This window comes from Chaetodon auriga, chromosome 18, assembly GCF_051107435.1.
Source record: "Chaetodon auriga isolate fChaAug3 chromosome 18, fChaAug3.hap1, whole genome shotgun sequence".
NCBI classification, from domain to species: domain Eukaryota; kingdom Metazoa; phylum Chordata; class Actinopteri; order Chaetodontiformes; family Chaetodontidae; genus Chaetodon; species Chaetodon auriga.
Window position 1 is genome coordinate 2,094,668 of NC_135091.1, and position 23,547 is coordinate 2,118,214.

Sequence of the window (23,547 nt, forward strand, 5' to 3'; positions counted from 1 at the left end):
CTACAAACACTGATTAGACTCACAATGTTTTCTTCCATCTGAGTTTGGTTCCCTGAAAAGACAGAAAGAAGAAGAGTGTCAGCTTTAACCTCAGCCGTGTGTGAAGTGACCGTCTCCTCTGTCAGTGTCCTCACCTTTACTTCCTGTCCGCATGTTGACTGCCACAACAGTGATCATGAGCGCTGCCAAACCCGCGGACACGATGACGAATCTGAACAGATCTGCAAACATGAAGAACATTTTGGCTGCCGCTTTCTGCTCTGTTGAGAATTACATTTGCTTACACAACCTGAGAAGATATTTATCAGTGCTAAAATCAGTGCTGTGATGACAGTATTTTGACTTTGTTTCTCCTGGTAACACAAATATTTTTTAGGTCTTCACTTCAATTATGGGCTGCATCGTGTCAAGAACATTCTTTGGCTGTTTGCTCATCAAACCTTAAAGAAAGCTTGGTTTTCCTCTTTAACCGCGTCGACAAAATGAATCCAATATGAAAGTGATGGAGAGATTTCAGACTGCAGGTCACCACCGTGAAGAGCGTTTCAACACGTTTAAACAAACCAGAGAGAGAAGAGAGATGAAGGCCCTTCACTCACTTTCCAGGGATGCTGTTCCAGGTTCATCCTTCGCAGACGATGTTCTGTTTCTCCACTCTGTTGTGTTTCATTTGGAGTTTGTTGAAAATGAAATAACAGCACACAACTGTGAGAAAAGACCCGTTCACCATCTGCAGAAGCTGAATAATATATTCTCTAGAAGACTCTCACCTGGTGTCCCACATGAGGACAGGTTACAGTGCTGCACTTGCACACTGATTTCTGTCACAACACACTTCCATAACTCCAAATGCTTTGATGTATGGTTGAAATTAGAAGCCATAAATTTCACGGTGGCTGAACAGGGATGCTGCAGTGTCTCCGTGCTTGTGGAATCATTGCTATCACCCTCATAAAGCCACTCTACTGTGTGTCTGCACCCTGCATATCTGGACACGAAGCAGGACAAGATGACCGTACCATTGTCTTCACGTTCAGTCGCTGGAGAAGATGGAGACATTGAGACAAAAAGACAAAAAGAGTCAAATTAACTTCATCATTAAATCACAGTTGTTGTAATATTTCAGTATATTGTTCTAAAGAAACGCTTTGAGCTGATGTAAATACTCACTGACAACAACAGACAGATAAACCTGAGAGTCTGGACCTTGCTGTTGTCCTGATTTGAACTGTCTGCAGATGTAACGACCAAAATCCTGACTGGTGACGTTCTTTATAACCAGAGAACAGTTTGATGAAACGCTCAGTCTGTCGGATTTAGATTTGTCCTTTTCATCAATCTGCCCGAGTCTAACCAGCTGTGCTGCTGTGAATCCTGAACGGCTGAAGACCCAGCTGATCCCGCCACATTTATCCACATTATCTGTCACGTTTTCACAAGGCAAAGTGACTTCATCTCCAACTCCGACAGTGAACCAGGAGGTGTGCTGTCCGGGTGCCACTGGTGAGAAGATGAGAAAGAAATGACACATTAAACGAGCTGTAACCGACGGCAGAATGAACTAATGCCCACAGTTTATTACAGAATATAACAAAACATCACAGCTTCTAGTCATTGTGGTTTGACTCTAGATTCTTCAGTCTGGATCAAGATATTTGGGACGTAGCCACAATTTTGTTCTGAACAAATTTAGTTATGATTTAGGCTGGACCCAAATCAGCCTTTTTCCTACAATACACGACATCTTACCTTACTTACAGTTATGAGAAATTAGATGATTCATGGCCTCCACCTACTGACAGCTGCACCCACACTAGACTCCTACACAGCTACATGTCAGGTATTAGGATTTACCTGGACTCATGCTTTGATGCCTTTGCTCATTTTGTGTGATGTGAAAACGTCACATTTCCACACAGTCGGGGAAATAAAGTGTGTTTCCTGGTCGAAGTCCAGTAATAAAACCTTTGTGTGCCACAGAGCTGAGAGCATCTGAGCAGCAAACTAAAACGAGCTGTGCCGCTCCTCCTTTACCGTCAACCGACTCTATTTCCATTACAGTTGGTTAAGTAGTTTGGACATTTTCAGACAAGGCTCAGTTTGTCAAAGCTTGTTGCCTGCCATGCTCCAAAAGCAGAGGAATGTGCATAACCAAAGCCATATCAGCGAGACTTGTCTGCAGAAGGCATCTTATTCAGTGACAGCAAAGCAGAGACTGGGTGGGTTACTGACAGGAAGTGGTGTATCGTCGGCATAGAAAGGTGGTGGCTGGTCTCAAAGACTGCATTGGCAGTGTTGCCTTGTTGAATTGTCTGACCAAGTGATTGAAGAGAAAGTGAAAACAATAAATGGGTGGAAGCATAAAGTCTGCTAGAACTTGGATTCATATACCAAAGCTTAAAGATGGAGATTCAGATTCAAACCAACGTCTTCTCCGTCCTGCCAGGTGAGATCTAAAGAAACCTGTCTCGTCACAGGAGTTCAGTCTCTGGGACAGAATTATTGTTATCATAACTCCATCAGAGTCTCTGTCACTCAACCGAAAAGTGAATCATGTATAACAGCAGCAGGCCTAATTTATCTTTTAGTTCTGTGTGAGTTTAGTTTTCTATACAAATGTTGAGCAAATTCATGTCTGACTTTGTTTTTTTAGAAAGTGTGCATCCTTACCTGTAATCTGGAGCAGCAGTACGAGGAACTGAGACGTTTTAATCGATCTGAGTTCAACCATTGTTCTTCTGTGTCGGTCTCTCGTGTTTTACTACGTTTGACCCAAAGAGCTTTGACATGCTCGTTAATGTTTGCATCCTGTGGCGAGTGAAGGGCCTCCTCCTCATCGTGACGTCCGTCTGTTTTTCTTCTGTGAACTGTCGAAAGTACAGGTGGAGCATATTTTCTCTTCATCCTCCTGAACTTGTTGTAGATATTTAATGCGAATAAACCATTTCAACTTTTACATTTTATACATCCAGCTCCCATTTCCCATTTTCACCAGTCCAACAATATCACTTCAAAACACCAGTTTGCAACAAAGCAACACGTCTGTTCGATTGTGCGTCACCACCAGCCGAAACCACAGCACACTTCCTTTCCACAGAGGTATTTTAGGATTAAGGTCCTTCCTGTTTGTAGTTATCACCTCATCATATAATGCTTTTGAGTGGACTAAACATATTTATTTCATTTTCTGTGCACACTGAAGCACAAACTTCGCTCACAGCAGGAATATTTGTCGTGTGAACTGAGACGTGACGCTCGGTTGTTGCAGCAATTTAACTTTTTTTTCAGTCGCCCACATTTCAAAACCACACAACCAGGTTAAACAGGTGAACGTTGGCTTGTTCTCTGCTGAAAGGACCAATAGAAACCACGGTCACACCTCCTTAAAGTAAAAAAATAGTAGCACACATCTTAACAGCTTGTTCTTTTATGGTTTGGTGCAGCGTAGACTGTGAGGAGGATACGTCAGCATCTCACGCCCTCGTTAGCAGTGACTGTTTGTTAACCCTCTAAAGTCTATACGTGCACGTATGTATACATGCATGTGATCTGGTCATCATGTACACTGTGTCGAACATCCCCTGACTTGTCCTTTGAGAAAAGAGCGAGAAGCATTCTTCAAAACTAAATTATCCCTGGAGTCCGCTGAAGAGCCTGCTGATGAAGATGTGAAGGTTAAAAGCCTTTTAGGCCGATATGAGACAGAAGCTGTCCGGGAGTCGACCCCAGACGTCCAGTCACTGTTGACGTCTGTGCCAGATTTACACAGAGGCACAATCTGGGTGTTTATTTTAAGATTGGTGCGTTCCCAGGCCCGAGATGGCTCAAGACCAAGTGCACTAACTGTGGAAAAAAATTGCTGCTGTTTCCATCTTTGCTGAAGCTGTTTATGTGTGTTTATCTCATTTAAAAACACAGCATGCACTAGTCGCCCTCTGAGCCGCAATAGAAAGGAAAGTCTTCCTGGCACGAATCCACTGCTCAGTATCTCCTTCAAACACATCTCAGAGTCTTGTTCACGAGTGTCTTCAGTCTCCAGTCCATCGGGTTTTTTCTGGGACGACAGAGGGAACCAAGAACGAACAACCTCTGCTGTGAAGTAACACTGCTGAATACTTTGGTTTGGTACTCAAACAGAACCCAAAACACATTTCACTCACTCCCTTTTAATCAGCGGGGAGCAAAAGTAAAGCACTGGTTGGTGGTGACACGAATAATGAGAAAGATTTCAGTGCTAGCTGTGAGTGGATGAAAGCCTGGAGTCGGTGCATCACTGGTTGCCGGTCAACTGGCATTTCCCAAAATTTGAAATGAATCCCTGAATTCTTGTCCTTTCTGTCTGTCCTGTCTGTCACATGAGGCACAGAGTGGGTGTCAAAGGGAGCCCATAGCTCATTTTGTGCTGGTGCCACCTGCTGCCTGGTAATGTGGCCTCAGTTTTGGACATTTGCTATTTGAATTGTTCACTTGTCTCAGGTTTTGTGATGAGTCTGATTTGTCTCAGCTCAACCAACAGCTCGAGCTTCAAGAACGCATTGAGATTTCTGTTTAGCGTTTGGCCTCAAAAAGAAAAAGACCACAAGCCGTTTTATCCTTAATTCCACACAAAAGGCCACCGATAAGTCAGCTCTATTATCTCGGTGCCAGGAATGTGCAGAGCGGCTCTCTTGGGAGCTGCAGAGCATCACTTAACATTCCCTGTGAAGAGCCGTGCTGTCAGGCAGCGTAACCTAACAACCACAGAGGAAACAAACAGAGCTGAGGGGTGACACTGACGGCTGCAGGGCGGGCAACACCGCGATGAGTCAGGATTCATCCAGAACAAAGCTTTTAGAGTGGAAGACTGACAGGAAGTCCCTTAAAAACCGAAAAGAAAAAAAAAAAAAGTTTTGGTTGTATTGTAGATGTCATGTCACAGTCAGCACCGAGCCAGTGAACAGGAAGCTCTGAAGCTAAAGAGGCAGATCAGGACCCACACAGACCGAACAGGACGGTGAACGATGGGCTTCAGGAGCACGACTGATGAATGATAATGTTGATCTGTAGCTGCTGGATGTGTAAATAAGTTTGCCATATTCATATTCAATGTTGTGGTGATAGTTTGTTGCGCTGCCCCCTCATGGTCAAAACAGTTAATGCAGGTTTAAATGAATGTAGAAACGTGTTGAGATACAAAAGTGTTCAGATCCTTTACTGAAGGAGAAGTACTAATACCACACTGTAAAAGTACTCTGTTACAAGTGAAGGTCCTGCATTGAAAATGTTGCTCAGGAAATCATGAAAATGTGCTTAAAGTATTCGAAGTATTCAGTGCAGTAAAGTGTCCCCTGTGTCTGTGTCCTCTTCTCAGTAGATTATTGTGTCTCCTGCATTCATGTCAAAGCAGGATTTCACTGTTTGAGGTGGAGCTCATTTTAAAGTTTTTTGTGATTCTTTTCATTCTGGATGAATCTGCTGATCATTTTCTCCATCAATCAATTGATCGTTTGGTTTGGAAACATCCTGAAAATAGTGAGAAATGTGGTCACAATGAGTCAAAGTGACACCTTCACCATGTTTGTTCAGTCCAACCAACAGTCCAAAGCTCAGTGTTATCACAAATACATTCAAATCAAATGTTTTTCACAGGAAAAGTGACTCCAATCATTATTCAAAAATCGTTTCAACTGTAGGCGTCCTTGTTCATACTCTTTAAAACATCATATTTTATAAACACTTCATGTATTTTGTGTCCAAAAATGCTAAATGTAGTGAAATAAAAAGCACAAGTAGAAGTAGAAGGTGGCATGAATAGAAATGACTCGAGTACAGTACAAGTACTTCAGTGAAGTACTTAAATTCCTCCCGTGACTGTGAGGATGCGAGCTGTATGACGTCACCGCGGGGCCGGGGTTATGCAAATGAAGGAGAGGCAGGGAGGATGTGAGTCTCTCCCATCACCATCATCATCATCACCATCACCATCCTGTGAGGTGTGTCTGCGCCGCTGGAGCTGCAGACAGACGAGCGGCTCCGCATCTCTTTGTTCGCGCGGATCATGGCGTCAAAATGTCCAAAATGCGACAAGACGGTGTATTTCGGTAAGTGCATGTCCTCTGTGTCACCGCCCGACGTGGAGCTTGAATCCGAGGCGACAGCTTTGAGTGCCGGGTGTGTGATCAGACACTGTTCGTTCACTCTCCATCGTTTTTAAGGCTTTGCGTGTGTTCAGACCAGACTCAGCTGCTCAGGGCGCGCAGGGGCGTGCAGGGGCGTGCAGCCATGGACCGAAATCAGGGTTCATTTTGTAAAGTCATTATTTCATTATTTTATTCATGTGATAGAATCACATCTGACAACTTTTTAGGAAGCACCGTGGAATATTGTACAAAATACATCCTGAATGTTTCGACTTAATTCACAATTATCTTATGAATCGTCTTTTATTTTTGAAGGGATGTTTTATTAAAGGCTGGGCTGGAGGACATTGATACGGTGATGATCCAGTTAATGAGACAGTTACAGATAATACAGTTTTCTAATAGTGAAGCTTCAAAATGACGTGAAAAGTTAAATTCATCCCACTGAGTCCAGCTGAGTTCTAATGATCCCAAATCTAATAAAATATAAATATTCCAGATGTCACATTGTAAAATCTTGTGGTGAAATTGAACTTATTACTGTGCAATATGGATAAAAGGTGCGAGAAATGATTGTTTTCATTATCGATCAATCAGTTAATCGTTTAGTTCAAATCAAATCTCAAAAAAAGGTGAAAAAGTCCCGTCGCAGTCTCTTAAAGACAAAGTTTAGATATTCAGAAAGCTTCTTTTGTCCATCGTCATCAGTCTGAAACCCAGAGATAATAAGTTTACTGTAATAAAAGACGAAGAAAACCAACAAAAACTCTCTTTTCAGAAGCTAGAAGCTGTGAATTTTTAGACATTTTAATCAAAAAATGATATGGATGATTAGGCTCACTCACTCATCAAAATGACGGAGTCTATGTGTTTATGTACAAATAGACAAAGCAGCGACCGTCCAATAGGCCGGCCAGCGTCATGTGTTCATCCAGTGACGGTACAGGCTCCCAGTACTTTCATGAAATACTTCTATCAGAGCTGAAATAGAGTAAAATGACTCCACACTGTACACTTGCAGTACTTCCACAGTACAAAACTTGAAGTGCGAGCAGGAATATTCCAGGAACATGATGAGACCTCAGTTATAATGTGGCTGCTCAGCACCGCCGACATGCAGCAGAAGCCTGAATGTGTCATAAGGGACAGAAGTGATCCAATGACCCTCCTGCTGTGATGATGCTTCAGTGTGCCTCCGTGTTTCATCCCTTCAGACTGTGCTGTGAAACGAATCAAACATTACAAAGAACGCCTCGGACGGCGAGCGGCACGCTGAAACTGGTAGCTGCTCAGTTCACGCAGCCCAGACTGAGCTCTAAGTGGTTCACTATCTTTGGATAAGATTACAGGGAGTCATGAACCGTCCTGCTTGCTTGTGGTCATCAGCTGTTATCTGACAGCTTCTGACCAATGGTCGTCTGTACGTCCACCTTTAGAATCAGCTCAGCTCGCTCGGAGCAGGAGGTGCTCTGGGACCAGGATCCCACGAGTCCGGGGAGGAAACAGGCGGTTTAAACTTTGAAAATAAAAATGTAGAAATGAGTTCCTTTATGTGAGAGTCAGTCACTTTATGAAGGCCACAGGAACAGATCGGTAGACTGAACCTGAGCAGGCTTATTTGCCATCGATGCTCTTACAAGGTACGGTGGCTCAGAAAGACCAAATGTTTTAATGCAGAGGGGGAGAGCGGCATGTTTCCATGTTATTACAGACAGGTGTGCATCAGAGGGCTGCAGTGGGATTGGGATGTCACAGCATCAGGCAGTCTGGAAGACTGAAAACAGCCCCGTGAAGGACTCTACTTCAGCCGAGCCGAGCCGAGCCGAGCCGAGCTGAGCCAAGCCGAGTCGAGCCGTGGAAACAGGCTTTAGGGAATGATCTCAGCTGGGTTGATCCCTGGTTACTGGGCACCGCCTTTGATAAGATTAAACACCACTTTCTTTTCCCTGACTGTGTGCAGTGTTGCTGAACAGCCATGAGAAGCGGTGATATCATCTTACTGAGAGGCGAGTTTAGCGACCGTGTATCAGGTCTTAGCTGCACCACATGGCATTGTAAATAATTCATGGGTGGCACATGCACCATATGGATGGATTGTGTTTTTGTTCTTTCCCTTCATTTCTCTGCAGAACAGCAGTAAAAAGCCGCCTGCAGGTCAACATTTTCTCTCTTTCCTCCCTGAGACTCTGCAGTAAATGTTGAGTTGTGTCGTAGCTGCACAGAGACTTTGGTTCTGGTTGAAGTGCATTTCAGAAATATGAAACTCAGAAATTTGATCCGTCTTGGCATTTTGAGCATCAAGGTTGTCTGTATCCATCAAATCCTTTTTGTGCAGTTTCTACATGTTTTTTCATTTGCACACACACACACACACACACACACACACACACACACACACACACACACACGTCCTCTGACATCAATGCAAAGTGCTCGCTGTGTACCAAGGTGACTTTTCGGTCGCATATCACAGTGACAGGCTGCTCAGTGAGTCTCAGCAGGAAGTGTCATGTTGTATCAGGGCCTCGGTGTCTCTGCTGGGATATTCTGGGACGAGGACAAACAGATAAATGGCTGTTAGTCTCTCCCTCCGTCCATCCTTCTGTCCTGTCTGCTGTTGAGTCGCTTGAACAAAGGCAGTTTTTATTGACCGTTTAAAATGTGTTGAACCCACATCCTCAGAACTCAGAGCAGCCCTGCATCGTCCTGACCTGCTGGATTACACAGCTGGACCCTCTTCTTGCACTTCTAAACTCGTGGAGACACTCGAAAATCAAACCCTGAAACCTTGAAACCTAGAAACTTCTGAACAGTTCTCTTACTCCTCGAGTCATTCAGCCCAACACACTCACACATTTTTTAAGCTTTTCGATCTTTTCTTTAAATGTCAGACTTCAAAATTCATCCCAGCGGACCTTTAACACCCAGAGCTGTTCAGTCCAACCCCGGCACAGTCTCGCTCTTCGAGCTCTTCACTCTTTCCTCTGAGTTTGGGACTTCAAAAAGCACCTTCCTGCCGGAGGGTCGAACCCTCGCCTTCAAACCTGCCCTCTGACTGAATGAGCCAGTCAAATAGACACAGTGAACTGCTCTTTCTTACAGCTTTTTACTCTTTCCTTTGGACATCAGCCTTCAAACAGCGAACAGCCACCGTGGATCGAACCCATGGCCACAAAGCTCCTCCATCTTCTCACAGGTGGATGTTTGAGCTTCACCTTCACCTTCACCCGCTGAAAGTGTCAGTTTTCTCTGTGCTAATTAACTAAAACTCAGAGGGTTTTAATGGGAGTGCACAGATTGAAAATCAGTCCTGTTCCAATGTTCAACTTACACAAAGGCAATGTTGAAACCTGAGGCCTTTTCAGAGTTGTGATCTGCCCTTTTTTCAGCAAAGACTACATCAGAAACACATTATTAGACAGTTTTTATATATGGCTTAATACGTGTGTGGGGATCTTTAAGCATTTTTAATGAGCATGTTATTAGTCTTTGGTCTTATTTGACCTCCTAAAAACACTTTTCAGTTGTCCTTTGTGTCTGATTTCGTTAATTTATCTGTCTGCTCTGTTATCTGTTACCCAGGACTGAGTAGCTGGTCCATTCATCTCAGCTGCATCGTTTTTACCTGTTAAGGGTTTAAGCACCTTAAACATGAGCATGTAACACTGTTTCATAGCGCAGGCTGATACAAATTCCTCATTTCTGCCTCCTCTTCCTCTGCAGCGGAGAAGGTGTCGTCTTTAGGGAAGGACTGGCACAAGTTCTGTCTGAAATGTGAGCGCTGCAACAAGACGTTGAACCCTGGAGGCCACGCTGAGGTACGCTTTCATCCAGAGTCGTTTCTGAAGTGAAACAGCAACATATGTGGACATAGTAATCCCACGTTTGTGTAAAAATACGCACAGGCTGCGGAGCACCTTTATCTTACTGTAGAATTATCATCTGACGGATCATGAAGGGAGGAGGTGTAAAGCAAAGATGAGGAATAATCGCTGATGAGTGTGAAACTATTTGCAGTGACAGGATGTTGTGGTGTGAATGCAAACTAGAACTGAGACTTTTTTTTGGCCTTTGACAGAAGAGGACGTGAGCTCAGCAGGAAGTGCTTTGGTTTCCTTGTGGTCAAACTTCAACAGTCAACTGACTTTCTAACCAGACTGAACAGTCAGTACAGTGACTGACTGACCACAAAGAAACCGCATGCACATCCTGCTGAGGTTACCTTCTCTGACATCAAAGGTGAAAACTTAAGGTGTAAATGGCAAAAAGAAGAAGAATGTGGATGACTGAGGCGCAGCAGTTTCTCTTCAGTGATCTCACTGAGACACCCAGAGAGCTCCAACTCATCAATCAGCAGTGAAAGCAGCAGGTTACAGAGCAGCAGCAGATTCAGGCCTCAATCTGTCTGCCCACGATGAGTTCAGGTGCAGCATCGAGTGTAGGTCACCTGCGTATCTGCAGCATTTGTGGCAGGTGGTTCCAAACTTTTGAACAGTAATGTAAGTTAATTCATCAATGTGGTAGATCACCTCAGTTCATACAACAGCAAGTGAACGCATCACCATTCAGTCAGGTTCAGTTTAAAGTCTGTTAGAGATCAGAGGGATTAAAGCAGCTGGAAAACATGGCTGAAACACCATCATGTGTGGATGTAATGCTGCAGACATGTTTGAATCAAACCGTTACAGAACATTTACATAAAGAACACAAATGTCTGAATGACAAAGACTCTTAGTTTAGATGAAACCGGCAGTGTTTAATGCATGAGAGAGTTTGCATGTGGACAGTCGAGCTGAAGACGTTTTCCTGGAGGAGGTGGATTCCTCTCTGCTGCTTTAGTCAGTTGTGAGGTGTCGTTTTCCAGGGAAGTGGCTTTCAGAGAATCATAATAAGCAGAACAGTGAAGGGCCAGAGCTCATATTTAATTTTTTTTGTCACGTTATAAATGGTGTGAACAGAGAAACTAACAGAGAGCAGACTCGTCTCATAAGCTTCTGTCATTGAGTCCTGGTTCATTCGTTCTTTGGCATCATGTGAATCCAGACTAAACTTTTCCACTGTGGGTCAGATCAGAGAAACCGGACCTTCAGCTCCTTTGACAGATGGACGCCTGCTTACTTTCCCTCTCTGGTGTATTTTGCAGCACGATGGGACGCCTTACTGCCACAAGCCGTGCTACGCCGCCCTCTTCGGACCAAAAGGTGCCATTTCTTATTTTTCACCCTCAGAAAGAACATTTTCTCCGTCTGCGTTGTCCTGGATCCAGTTTGTGAACGCAGCGTTTGCATGTGTTTCAGGCGTGAACATCGGCGGAGCCGGTTCCTACGTGTACGACAATCCTGTCAACGAAGCCCCCGCTGCCGTTTCCATGGAAACAGATGGCAAACCACAGGAGGAGAAAAAAGCCCCCGCACGGGGACCAGTGAAGGGTGAGAAACGTGCAGCGAAAATAGAAAAACTGTCATATGTCGGGAACAGAGCAGCTCCGTCTCCGGAGGGAGTGGGAGGCGGTTTGGTTTACAGATGATGAAGATGATGAAGATGTGACAGAGGAAAACCGCACAGGGCTGATGAGATGAAGATGTGATCTGAGAGCGATCATTTGAAGATGTGTTTCAGGAGAAAAGCAGCAGAGATAAAAATAGCGATAAAGTGAAAAAGGTTGTAAATCTGTCATGATGAAATTATTCCACAGCAAAATCATTATCATGTATTCAGTCAACCTTTATTTACACTCCATGACTGAGCGGACGCATTTACATCAATGAAAACAAAGCAAAGAAATATATTAACAAAGAAAGGGCACAAAAAGCCACTAAAATGTTTAAAGTAGAGAAAATAATTGGATAAGAAAATTAAAATAAAATGCATCAACATAAACGAGTTGAGGTGCTGTATTTTGTTGCAGGTGTCGGGGCTCCATGATGAAAAGCGTTTTTTTAAAGCCTGAATGAGGACAGTGTGTCTCATCATGGACCATAAATTTCACATTATTCACATTTGCCTTTTCCAGCTGCAAGCTTCTCATCTTTCTCTGGAGGACCCAACATCTGCCCCAGGTGCAACAAGACGGTGTATTTCGGTAAGCGCAGCGTCTCTTGGTGTCTGAGTGTTGGAGTGTGTCAGGCTGACTCAGGCTGGCTGCGTGCTGACCGTCTCCGTGGCGGTGTGTTTGTGTGCAGCTGAGAAGGTGTCCTCTCTGGGGAAGAACTGGCACCGGCCCTGTCTGCGCTGTGAGAGATGCAGTAAGACTCTGGCTCCTGGCAGCCACGCGGAGGTGAGAGATGACACCACGCTCACAGTGTTCATCCTATCAAATTAAAGCTTTTCAGACGACATGAGTCCACTTCAGGAGGAGCTAAGAGCAGATGTTTTCTTTCCGCTGCAGCACGATGGACAGCCGTACTGCCACAAGCCGTGCTACGCTGTGCTGTTTGGGCCCAAAGGTATGAAGACAGACGCACTTTGAACACACCTGAAACTACAAAAAACACGTCCTCAACCACCAGTCTGCAGACGGTCATTTTAGATCTGTGACTGAAGAAAACATGGCTGTAGTCTCTGTGACATCACTCACAGGTTTCTGAAGCTTTAAGCTTTAATATCATTTAAACGAGTGAGTTACATCAAAATTCACCCTGTGCAGTTTTCATAAACGAGGAAATTAGCTGCAGAGACCAAAACAGTGTCTTGTACTAAGCTGTAAACATTTTACTTCTGCTGTAAAATCAGGCATTTTAATATGAGGGGTCTATGGGGAGTTTGGAGTCAGCCTCAAGTGGCCATTAGATGAGCAGCAGTCTTTCCAGAAACAGCGCCCCCTGTGGATAACCCGCAGCACACACTGCCGAGCTCTCACTGGGACTACTTCCTCCACAGGAAGTAGTTCCAGTGCTGAGAAGCAGCTTGTTTCTCAAGCTGCTGTTGAGTTTTTTCAAATGAGAGAATCAAAAATATCTGCGTGATGTTTGTTTCATGTTTGTGTGAACTGACCCTTTAAACTGTGTTCCTCTCAGGCGTGAACACCGGAGGAGTCGGCAGCTACATCTACGACGATCCTGAGGCCGAGGCGCAGCCCTGAGCCCTGACGCCGCCTCCAGGACCCTCGATGTCTCTGTGATTTGCCTTCTACAGTCATGCTGACAAACAATATGTACTGCACTCACGGGGACGGATATTTAGGCCTTTATGTTGTATTTGGATATTGTTCATATATCTATTTTTTGTACAAACAAACCTTTAACTTGTCCTCCTGATGCGACTTTCAGATTTGCCTTTAAGTTTCTTGGTTCTCTTTGCCAAATAATTATCGGCCTGTTCTGTTGTAGGTTAACGCGCTGGTGGTTTCTCGCTCATTATTGATAGTTTTTCAGACTTTTGTGCACTCAGAAGACGTGTGGATAAAGAGCATCGCCCCCCCGCCCGTCACTTTGTTGTCAGTGTTTCTTGAGCAGGTTCTTCCTGGTTCTAAAAAGGGACGAGGTGTAGCCGTAGCCGAGGTACCGTCCACACAGAGACGTGTATTTACTGAATGTTTTCGAGGTGAGTTTGAGGTCAGTTGTGAACTAAGTGTTCAGCTGTGCATCACATTTTCTACAGTAAAACTGTGTGACACCAAACCTGTTCAGAGTCTGTGGATTTGTGTTTCTGCATAGTTTATTTATTACAAAACAGCACTCAGGAGCTATAATTTGGCAAAGCTACGTTTATTAATGTCTGACTTGATCCCCTTTATGTGTTGGTATTTCTGCTTAATCAATTATGTATATATTTATATTGATAATTGTCAAAGACAAGTTAATGACAGCTGCTAGAACAGTGAACAGTGAACACACCAGTTTACTTTTTCTTGTAGTTTTTCGTGTTGGATTTGTGCCCCGCCCCCCACAACTGCAACCAAATAAAAAGGTAAACGTCACTGACTGGATGCAGTTGGCAACGCCCCTTACCGAAAACAGGGTACCCGGAAGAGGAGCCCTGGAAAGCTCAACAGAATATTACCGGAAGCTACAAGAGCCTGTCTACAAAATAATAGCGGAGACAGCAGTGGTGGAATGTTGGCTACTTGTGCTCAAGTACTGTTTTAGCAACCTTTTTATACTGATTCCAGTAATTCCGAGTCAATTCAATTAAATTTGACTGTTTAAAAAAACTATGTCTGTTCACTATATTCTGCCCAGAAATGTATTCCTGATCCTGTGGAGAAGACTTCAGGACAGAACTTAGATTTTCATGTGGGAAAATGTATTTTATACATGTAAAAAAATATATGATTTAACAGTTAACAATTTAAATTCAAAGTTATCATCAGTATTTCTATCATTCTGGCCTGGTTATGAGTACGTTTAGTACGTTTTGTTGATTGGATAATCGTTTTGAAATTTAACTTCAGTTTTAGTTTTTATTTAAGTAAATGATCTGAATACTTCATCTTCAACTGAGAGCAAACAAATACTGAAAAGTAGCACCAGTACTGTTTCCTTTGTTCTGAAAGGTCCCATCAACAGTGGAGCTAAACATTTTATCACATTTTAAACATGAAAATACTACAAACATGCAGTAGGTCTTTGAAATGTTATTACTGATGGTAAAATAAACTTGTCTGTGAAGGCAGGAGACACACTTGATCCTTAAATTATTTATTAAATCTCCTGTTTTATATATCAATGCACAGATCCCGCGAGTAAAATAAAGTTCTGAGTATGACGTATCGCTGTACTTTGCCCGGCCGTCAATACCTCGTTTTATTTTGAAATACAATACCGGAAGTTGTACGTTTTATTCTGCTGGCTGCACCTTCTTCGGGCTAACTTAACCTTTTGTGTTGCTTCTGCTTTAACAAGCTCACGAGCACCGACGCCATCTCAGGATACGGGAAGTCGGTCGATTTTTTTTAGCAGCAGAAATAATTAAAGTCACACAAGTTTACTGTCAGGACTTCTGAGACGACAAAATAACGTTATATTCGTTTAATATTGAGAAAGGCCAAGTGTTTCATCCACTCGCGAAGAAGAAGCTTAGTTCGCTAGCTAGCTGTTAGCTTGTGACGTTGTTAGCTAAAGCGACGTAACTGCGGAGGATTTTTCGGTCTGTTTATGTTTTCGCCAGTCCAGAGAAATGTTGGACGGATCTCCGGCTCTCGGCGATGAAGCCAACATCGGCAACGTCGAAAACAACAACCCGATATCGTTGATTTCGAGCAGCGATGGGGTGAACGCGGGTAACAAGACGAGGCAGACTATGCTGAAGAAAGGAGGGAGGAAGCTGCGGTCGACGACGCCGCTGCATCTCCAGAAACCCCCGAGAAACAACTCCAACATCCGCCTGTGCGACCACAACAACAACAACAAGACCTGGACGGCTTCGCCTGCCAACAAGCCCGCAGCTCAGCCCGGGACCGAGCTGCCCGCCGCGCCGCAGCCCGTCCTGACCCTCCATCACCTCAAACAGGGAGCCAAGAAAGAGGTAACTTCTGGGTTTGAGGTGTTATTTGTGCCTCTGCTCTTCTGTTAGATGACAAACACCGTTTACCAGCCAGCTAACAAAGAGCCGAAGAGAGGCTGCTTTAACCTGACGGACATGTGACACCTAGTTTGTACTTTTAACCTGTAAAATTATAACCAGAAATCAGACACAATCCCAGAGATGTGTTGACGTCTGTCCTCTCCTGAAAACACCCCACCTGCTGTGCGTGTCGCACGTTTAGAACTTTATCAGTCGATTTGTCGATTGACAGAAAAATAAGTTGTTTGATCGATTAATCGTCATTTTTCATGCAGAGGTGCTTAAACTTCACCTCTCACGTGAGAGTATTTGCTGGGTTTAACAGCCATCGCTGACTGAGTCCGTCTGTGAAACTAATCTGGCTGTTGTTGTCCAAACAGTTGTTCTGTTAACCCAGAAAAAGCGAGCGGCTGAAAGTGAAAGTTAGCAGCAGCACATTGATGAAACTCATCTGTCCAAATGGATTTTAATCCGCCGCAGAGCTCGAGGCAGCTGGAAATGACGCAGCTGTTAATCCTGATTTTGAAGAACCGACAGTGGACGTGTGATGAACAAGCTCGTCTTCCTCTGTCTGCAGGCAGGCGCTTCTGTAAAACACCACAAGGACAGGAAGCTGATGTGAACCCTGCAGAGGATGCTCTATTGTAAACTTTCTTCTTGAAAAGCCCAAAATCACATCATGTCGCTGAAGGTTAAATGTTGGTTCCAGCATGAGCATCACTGGTTTTTAATCCATCCCATAATAAACGGGACATATCATCAGATGTTTTGTGTCTACATTCATACTTTTACCAGATGCTTATTCATTGATGGATATTAAAGTGTCGTGATACAAAATTCCAGGAATATATTAAGACAGAAACTTTCATGGGAATTAATGAGAAATAATGGGAATAACGTAGAAATATCGGGCTCATTTGTTTGGGTTGTATCTGCCGTGTCGTGTGCAGATAGAAACAAACCTTTTATTGTATCATAAGAGACTTAATTTAAAACAGAAATGAATAAAATCAACAGTTTAATTGAGTTGAACTTAAATTAAATTAATTGACTCATTGAACAAGAATGATTGGGAAATACCCTAAAACTCCCCGATTAGCAAACAAGCTACATGGTAACAGCTGGCTAGCAAGAACTAGCAGAGCAAGTTAAACAAGTTAAAGTACAAGTTATAAACTGAGTACTTTGCATCAGGCTACAATCTGCCGGTTGACTGAAGTATGATATAATCTAACATCTGTTGGCTCCGGTGAAGCTTCGGCTCCGGCGGCGCACTCGTGTCGGCTGCTCGTGTGATGGGACGTGCACAGTGCACGCCGAGGGTTTCTGTTCATGGGATTTCAACCATCAAAATGTTGGAAAGACTCAAACGTAGTTTGATTCTGTCTGTTTCTGTTTCTTAGCTGCTGAAATCCAAAGGTGGCAGATTGGAGCGAGGGGCCATGCAGCCAGGTGGCCCACCGGCCCGCAGCCTGCCCCGCCACGATCAGGTCGCCCAGAACGGGAGCCCGCGGAGCCACAAGCCCAAACAGGGCCAGACCGCCGGCGCTTCCCCCTCCGCTAAGAAGAAAGATAACAGCAGCCCGAGCAAGCCCTCCTCCCCCCGCCAGCAGAAGAAACCCCTCCACGTTCAGATCGTGAACACGCCGCCCGCTGAAGCTGCGGCCGAAGACCTCAAAGATGGCGACAAGGTCTACGCCGGAGCCAAGTTCAGCGAGCCGCCGTCACCCAGCGTCTTACCCAAACCGCCCAGCCACTGGGTGGGAGAAAACGAGCCTGGACAGAGCGACCAAAGCCGAGAGCAGATGACCGTTCACCTGAAGTCGCTGCTGAAGGTTCAGGATAAATCGTGACGGCGTCCCGGAGGTTCAGACCGGAGCGGGTTTACACTGAAAACCAACAATTGGAAGATTAGCGTCGACTCAAACAGATTTTGGCCTTTAACACACTGCAATACAATGTCGGGAGTTTCTATTCGCTGCAGTACAGTTTCCCATAATTCAACAGGGGCCGCCGGCCTCTGTGAACACTTTGGAACGACTGACTGTGAGGAGGTCGCCTCATCTCCGTCGGCGGCGCCATCGGCGTCTCGTGTTTACATGACAGGAAGTGACGGCGGCCTTGAGCTGATGGACTTTTAAAGAGCTCGTGTAAATGTACAGAATATATTGCGAACATATATTTGTGTATATTTTTCCTTGTTATTTTAACTGAGATTCTAGTTTTGTTACTGAGGTTTTTTCCAAAAAAAAGAAAAAAGAAAAATTTCTCCTGTGAACTGAGGCACTTTGTTAAGCTCCTTCAGAGTGAAGCACAGAGATGACAGAAAGACTTTTCATACTGATTTGCACTGAAAACTCAAATCGGGAAAGGCGGGAAACTCGTGTTGTTCCAAAGCTTGACCGGCCACTTTGATGAATCCACCAACCAGCTCAGAGCACAGGAGAGGGTTGGGCCCTTCAGAGTGTCGCACACAGCCGACGAATCAGAAGGTGACGGTGAAACTTCACCAGCTGGTGGATGAAGTTCTTTCCTTCCCCGATCACAGGTCCAGCCGGCGGAAAGCCGAGAGTTGAATCAGGACACACGAAGCCGCCGAAGCCTCGGCAAAGCCAAGAGAAGCCGACTGTGAAAAGTGTCACAGCCAGCTGCTGCAGAACGCCGGCGTCCAGCGTCCAGACTGAGCGCTCTGCTTTTTAACTCCACTGCACTGACTCAGAGCGAGTTCACGTCAGGCCGCCTTCATTTAAAGCTGCGTCTGTCTGCCTGTCTGGGCCGTCCGTCCACGCGGAGACAGACTCTTGTGATCTAAGTCTTCTGTTGCTTCTGACTCTCTGTGATCCTTTTAAATGTCAGAGGAGTCGATCATGATTGGAGCTCGCCAGAAAAACCACGTGCAGCTGTTCTGATGACTTTGAGTTATTGTCCAGCTTTTCACGCTGGACGATTTGCTGCTTTTGTCTGTTTTCCATCTTGAATTTGATGGACGAGACACGACGTTTCAGTTCGTCAGCTGCTCTAAGAGACGTCTGAAGCTGCTTTCTGGTGTTTTGTGGAACGATGGGAACAGCTGATCATTCGATGATGAAAAGAATCATTAGCTGTAGCCTTGATCAGCACTGAAGCGCATTAATGTGCAGCATTTATGAGCTGTGACCAAACCATGATGTCCTCATTCTGATTTCTGACAGGAAGTGGATTCAGAGACCATCCAGGTGATCACAGGTGAGCAGGAGGGACAGAAAAGAGGCTTAACAAGCCGAGATGGTCCTGCTCTTCACCGCGTGTTGGCGGTTTTGTTTACTGAATGAACAGAGAGAGAAGAAGAAGAGATTACAGGGGTTTTTTTTCTGTGTGACGCACCTGAAACAGTTTTAGAAGGCGTCCCGCTTCGTGTGGACGTCCTCTGTACTTTGTGTTTTTTTAAAGGCCACCTGTGTTCACACACACACACCTTCATTTCACACACACACACATTCTGTACCTTTTCCTTTCTTTAGTCCAGCATGTGTGGAGTCTGCACAGGCGACCCGTGAGGTTTTTTTTCTTCGTCTGGTCTCTGAGGACGCAGCAGCTGGATCGTCTTTCTTGACCTCTGTGACGTCGAGCTCGTGGAAAATTGTATCACTGTTGCAAAAACTGCCCATTTTATTGCAGTGTTTTGAAATTATTTCACTCCAGTTAAAAGATTATCTCCTCATGACAATTTGGGAAAAAATGTTAATTTTTATGAAGCCTTTGGTATCGGCGGCGCCTTGCGTGAGTGTTCGCCCTCATGGACTTTCTGACACGACGATGTGGGAAAAGTCCAGACGCTGACACTTCTGGAAGGCGCTGTCAACTGACAATTCTATTAAAATATTGGTTACCCCCCTTACATGCTGCCTCTGTGTTCATTATGTTAGAAAAGACGAGCTGGTTGGTGTCAGTTTTTGTCTTGTTGCAGACATAAAAACCAGGATTTGGTTGTTAAACATGTTTCCTCCTCCTTTCAGTCAGTGTGCTGAGTGGTTTTAACAGCTTCACGTGAGTGATGTGGAGTTGTGTGAAGGGAATAAGAGAAAGGAAACACTGAATAAAAGTCACCATCCGTCCGTCTTCCTGTCATCTATCAGCTCTCATCGTGTGGAAACCAACACAGCTCTGCTGCTGCTGGAACTTCACTGATTACAAAACAGCTTCCAGCTCGTCTTTCGACACACAAAGAGCTGAAATGATGAACAAACAGCTTCCTGACTAACTGTTCACTTCAGCTTTGGTTGATTCAAAAAACACAAATCGCAGAAAAGAAACAATCAGTGGCTTTAACGAGTCTTTTTCTGTTGATCAGAAGGAGTTTTCCTCAGATTTTTTTATTTCCAGGTTCAGGCTCAGCTGCGTCCATAAGACTGCTGAGCTCTCAATGGAAACCATTCCCGATGTCTTTACACCAGTTTCACATACAATCCAGAATCCAGTTCAAGATTCTTGTGACCATTAGATCCTTGAACCGCTCCAGGTTCAGGACAGGAGGAGAACCTGAAAGCTGCTTGTTTGGACTTGATTCATTTGTCCAGTTTGTGTTTTGTTCTTCCTCTTTTTTAGCTGCTCTGTCTCTCGTCTGCTTCTTTTTTCTTCGACATAAATATTATTGTTATTATTGTTGTTGTTGTTGTTGTTAGTTCAGATGAATCAGAGTTTTGGGAGGAGCTGAAGCCTGTTGGTGTTGTAAATGTGGGGTTTCTCCAGCAGATGCAGTGACTTCACATCTGAGTGTTGGGAGGAACAGAAAAAGGGAAGTTGCAGCACAGACGGAAGAAACGGGCAGCTGGTCGACCACAGACGCACCATCACGTCTTCACTGAAGCTTTCCAGCAGCCCTGATTTTTGGTAGTTTGGTCGTTTCGGTTTGGGTTTCTGCAGGTCGTCCTGCAGCGTTTGAGTCGAGCCTTCGAACAAACGTTTTGTGTGTCGGTGACAGAAAAGTGACGTGAAGTAAACAGGAAGTTCCACCACAAACGAAACGTCTCCGAGGACACAGCGGCTCATTGGACAGAATGTCGGCTCTCAGGTGGACTCACGTCTCACTGCTCCTGATGCTGCTTCATGTCACAGGTGAGACTGATTTCATCTTCGTTTCCTGTAGATTTACTTTTCTTCTCCACCGTAAATACAACGGCAGCGTTTTGATTTCAACTCATTTTCACGTTTCTCTCATTTCCTCTGCAGGTGTACCTGGACAGCATCCCTCCTTCACGGTCAGAGAGGGGGATGACGTCACTCTGCACTGTGATGCGATGCAGTATCAGGTGGAATGTGACCAGACCAGTTGGTTCCTCAGTGGTTCTAGCGGGATGTCAGTAGAGTTGATCAGACCTGGACGGACTGCTGCCAGATCTCCAGCGGACAGAGTGGGTCTGACAGAGAACTGTTCTCTGTTCATAAAGAACGTCACAGCCGAGGATGGAGGTGTTTACACCTGCGTACAGTTCATCAGAGTAACTCGAAACAGTCAAGTCGGTCTGTTTGTCATGACCAGTGAGTATTTACAACAGTTCAAACATGTACAGACACATCCCAACAGACTCCAGTGATGAAGGGTCGTCTCGTCTTTCTCCACCCTCCCAGTGACGGAGCAGAAGAACGCTGTTTTCACGAGGCTGTCCTGCTCCGTGTCACAGCTCGGACGCTGCGATCACACAGTGAAGTGGCTGTTCAGGGGGACATATGTGGAGGGAGACGTGGAGGTGTCACAGCCTCGGTGCTCCGAAGCCGTGGTGTTTGCTGGTGATTACCTGAAGCAGGTGGATGGTGAGCCGCTCAGGTGTGAAGTGACGCACCGTCACACTGGAGCAGTGCAGCGGTTTGACTTCAGTCCTCAGTCCTCAGGTGACAAATCAGGTGAGATGACGATGAGACCACATCTGATGCTTTGATGGATTTGAATTTTTAAGATGACGTCATTCTTTTTCACTTGTTGGTTTTTGTTTTTTTATTTGTCAGATGAAGCTGCAACGACGGCAAGATCAACACCAGAAGCAACAACAACAACACCAACAACAACACCAACAACAACAACAACAACAACAGCACAAGGTGAGAAACGAAGTAGCAGAACAAAACTTTGGGCTGTGAATGCAGCTTAGACGCATTTGGGCCTTTGCTCCTCTCACACTTGAAAACAAACATGAAAACAGAGGTTCTTATTTCACCTGTTCAAGTTTCAGTAATGAGCCTTTAAGGAGTGCTGCTGCTATGTTGCTGTTCTGTTGGTTGCAATCTGCAGACTCACCACTAGATGCCACTAACTCCTCCACACTGGACCTTTAAGAACAGCACTGGCTGTGTTCAGTGCTGGTGGTACTTTGAGCTTAATGCTAACATCAGCATGCTAACACAGTCAGTCTGGAGCACAGTGGAGGGTCTGATAGGAACCTCCTTCGCTGACGTTACTGTTCTGCTCCACAGCTCGTGCAGATTGTTCTGCTGTGAACTACATAATGTTGGTGATGCGTGTGGCTGAACTCGTCCTCGTCACTGTGATCACCGTTCTCCTCATCAGAGCTCGAGGTGAGAAAGTTCAGAGCAGCGTTTGTTCAGACTGATTAACACAAACGCTGAAATGTTGCTCTGTGTGTTATTTCCCAGGGAGGCAGAGACCAGCTGATGACCACACTGTGAGTGGACGATCAAAGCTGAAGTGAAGCGATGTGTCAAAGGAAACGTGTGAATGATCAGGGCTGCTGGTGGGAACTGTTCATGCTGCTGGAACGCAGGACTGTGAACGTCTCACTGTTTGTGTTTGTGCAGGTTTTGAACTCAGGAAGAAGCCGAGCAGCGAGGCGTTCAGGTGCAGCAGCCTTTGAACTCAAGTGTGTTTCTGTGTTTGACAGGAGCTTCATGGTGGAGGCCGACATGGCGGCACAGTGAAATATGAAAACGTTGGAGACCTGACTGCCTCTGTTAAACTCGACAACCTCCACACCAACATCAGCTCAGCGCAGAAATGAGGCCACTGCTGTTAGCAGCGTTTGTTACATGAAAACATGATCCTGATTTCATTTTGAGGTCTTGGTGAACATGTTGAAGAGCGCTGATGCTACACATCCGACTGATTCTTCACTCAAACGTCTCAGAGGACAAAGTGATGACATTTAATATCCAAAAGGTCAAAGGTCAGCTCCACTGTGACTTCGTAATGATGTGCAGAAACTCTTTTCTGTCCATCGCTCAGGAACTGAAGGCAGGTTGTGACCATATTTCACATTTGCTCAGATGCTGAGTTGGAGACTCTAATCTTTGGCGTCCACCTTCGAACTGAGCTGATCGTTTAGATCTTCTGTGCTGTCGGGTTCTGCTGTGCTTTTATTTCTAAAATTCTTACTGAAAACAAAATTATTTTTGAAACGTTTTGAAATGACGCCTGTTAGCATCCGCGCAGTGACTTACAGAAGCTAAACGCTTATTATTTAGGATAACATTTCTGCATTAAACGTCTCAAAACAACTCGATCTGTGTTACTTATTTTGTTGAGCTGTGTTCTTACACGACTCCAAATGTTTCCACTGCAGCAGGTCGGAAATGCTATTTAAACAGACACCCTCATGTTTTTAAGAACTGAATCAGTCCAACAATCTTTGTTCTTCATGTCGTACACTTTCACGTCAGTAGATGCTGCTGTGGTGCTGCTGTGGATGCTCCTCGTCCTGATTCTCATCAGTGTTTTTATATTTCACTGAATCACATTTTTGTGCTCTTTTGCTCTTTGTAATGTTTGTTGTTGCATTATTGTGTCATTTAATGTTGTGTGTTTTATGTGTTGTGCTGCTTGTTGTGTTCCAGGTTCTGGCTAAATTATTTTATCTGATGAAGATGATGGTGCAGCTGTGACCTACACGGCTGAAAGCTTCCTCTTCTACCGTTTTGATGATTTGTTGCTTTGGAA

General features: G+C 44.8%; 3 protein-coding genes across 4 annotated transcripts; all 3 read left to right on the forward strand.

Annotated features, from left to right (window-relative positions):
* Window positions 1-5,867: 5,867 nt before the first annotated feature.
* On the forward strand, window positions 5,868-14,740 carry LOC143336742 (cysteine-rich protein 2-like). 2 transcript variants are annotated; one of them, XR_013078546.1, is made up of 9 exons: window positions 5,931-6,080; window positions 9,843-9,937; window positions 11,263-11,320; window positions 11,417-11,548; window positions 12,133-12,201; window positions 12,302-12,396; window positions 12,508-12,565; window positions 13,136-13,661; window positions 13,975-14,264. XR_013078546.1 is itself a non-coding variant. In XM_076757027.1 (8 exons), exons 1-8 carry the CDS (start codon window positions 6,038-6,040, stop codon window positions 13,198-13,200), a joined length of 615 nt encoding a protein of 204 aa, XP_076613142.1. In that variant the 5' UTR covers window positions 5,868-6,037; the 3' UTR covers window positions 13,201-14,740. The 2 variants fall into 2 exon arrangements, 1 of the variants encoding a protein (XP_076613142.1); XM_076757027.1 differs by having other exon boundaries at window positions 5,868-6,080; window positions 13,136-14,740.
* A 205-nt stretch (window positions 14,741-14,945) lies between these two features.
* On the forward strand, window positions 14,946-19,500 carry LOC143336275 (uncharacterized). The gene is made up of 2 exons (XM_076756331.1): window positions 14,946-15,584; window positions 17,027-19,500. Exons 1-2 carry the CDS (start codon window positions 15,237-15,239, stop codon window positions 17,474-17,476), a joined length of 798 nt encoding a protein of 265 aa, XP_076612446.1. The 5' UTR covers window positions 14,946-15,236; the 3' UTR covers window positions 17,477-19,500.
* A 68-nt stretch (window positions 19,501-19,568) lies between these two features.
* On the forward strand, window positions 19,569-23,422 carry LOC143336274 (uncharacterized). The gene is made up of 7 exons (XM_076756330.1): window positions 19,569-20,717; window positions 20,832-21,140; window positions 21,231-21,503; window positions 21,606-21,698; window positions 22,071-22,172; window positions 22,251-22,279; window positions 22,496-23,422. Exons 1-7 carry the CDS (start codon window positions 20,660-20,662, stop codon window positions 22,610-22,612), a joined length of 981 nt encoding a protein of 326 aa, XP_076612445.1. The 5' UTR covers window positions 19,569-20,659; the 3' UTR covers window positions 22,613-23,422.
* The last annotated feature ends 125 nt before the right edge of the window (window positions 23,423-23,547 follow it).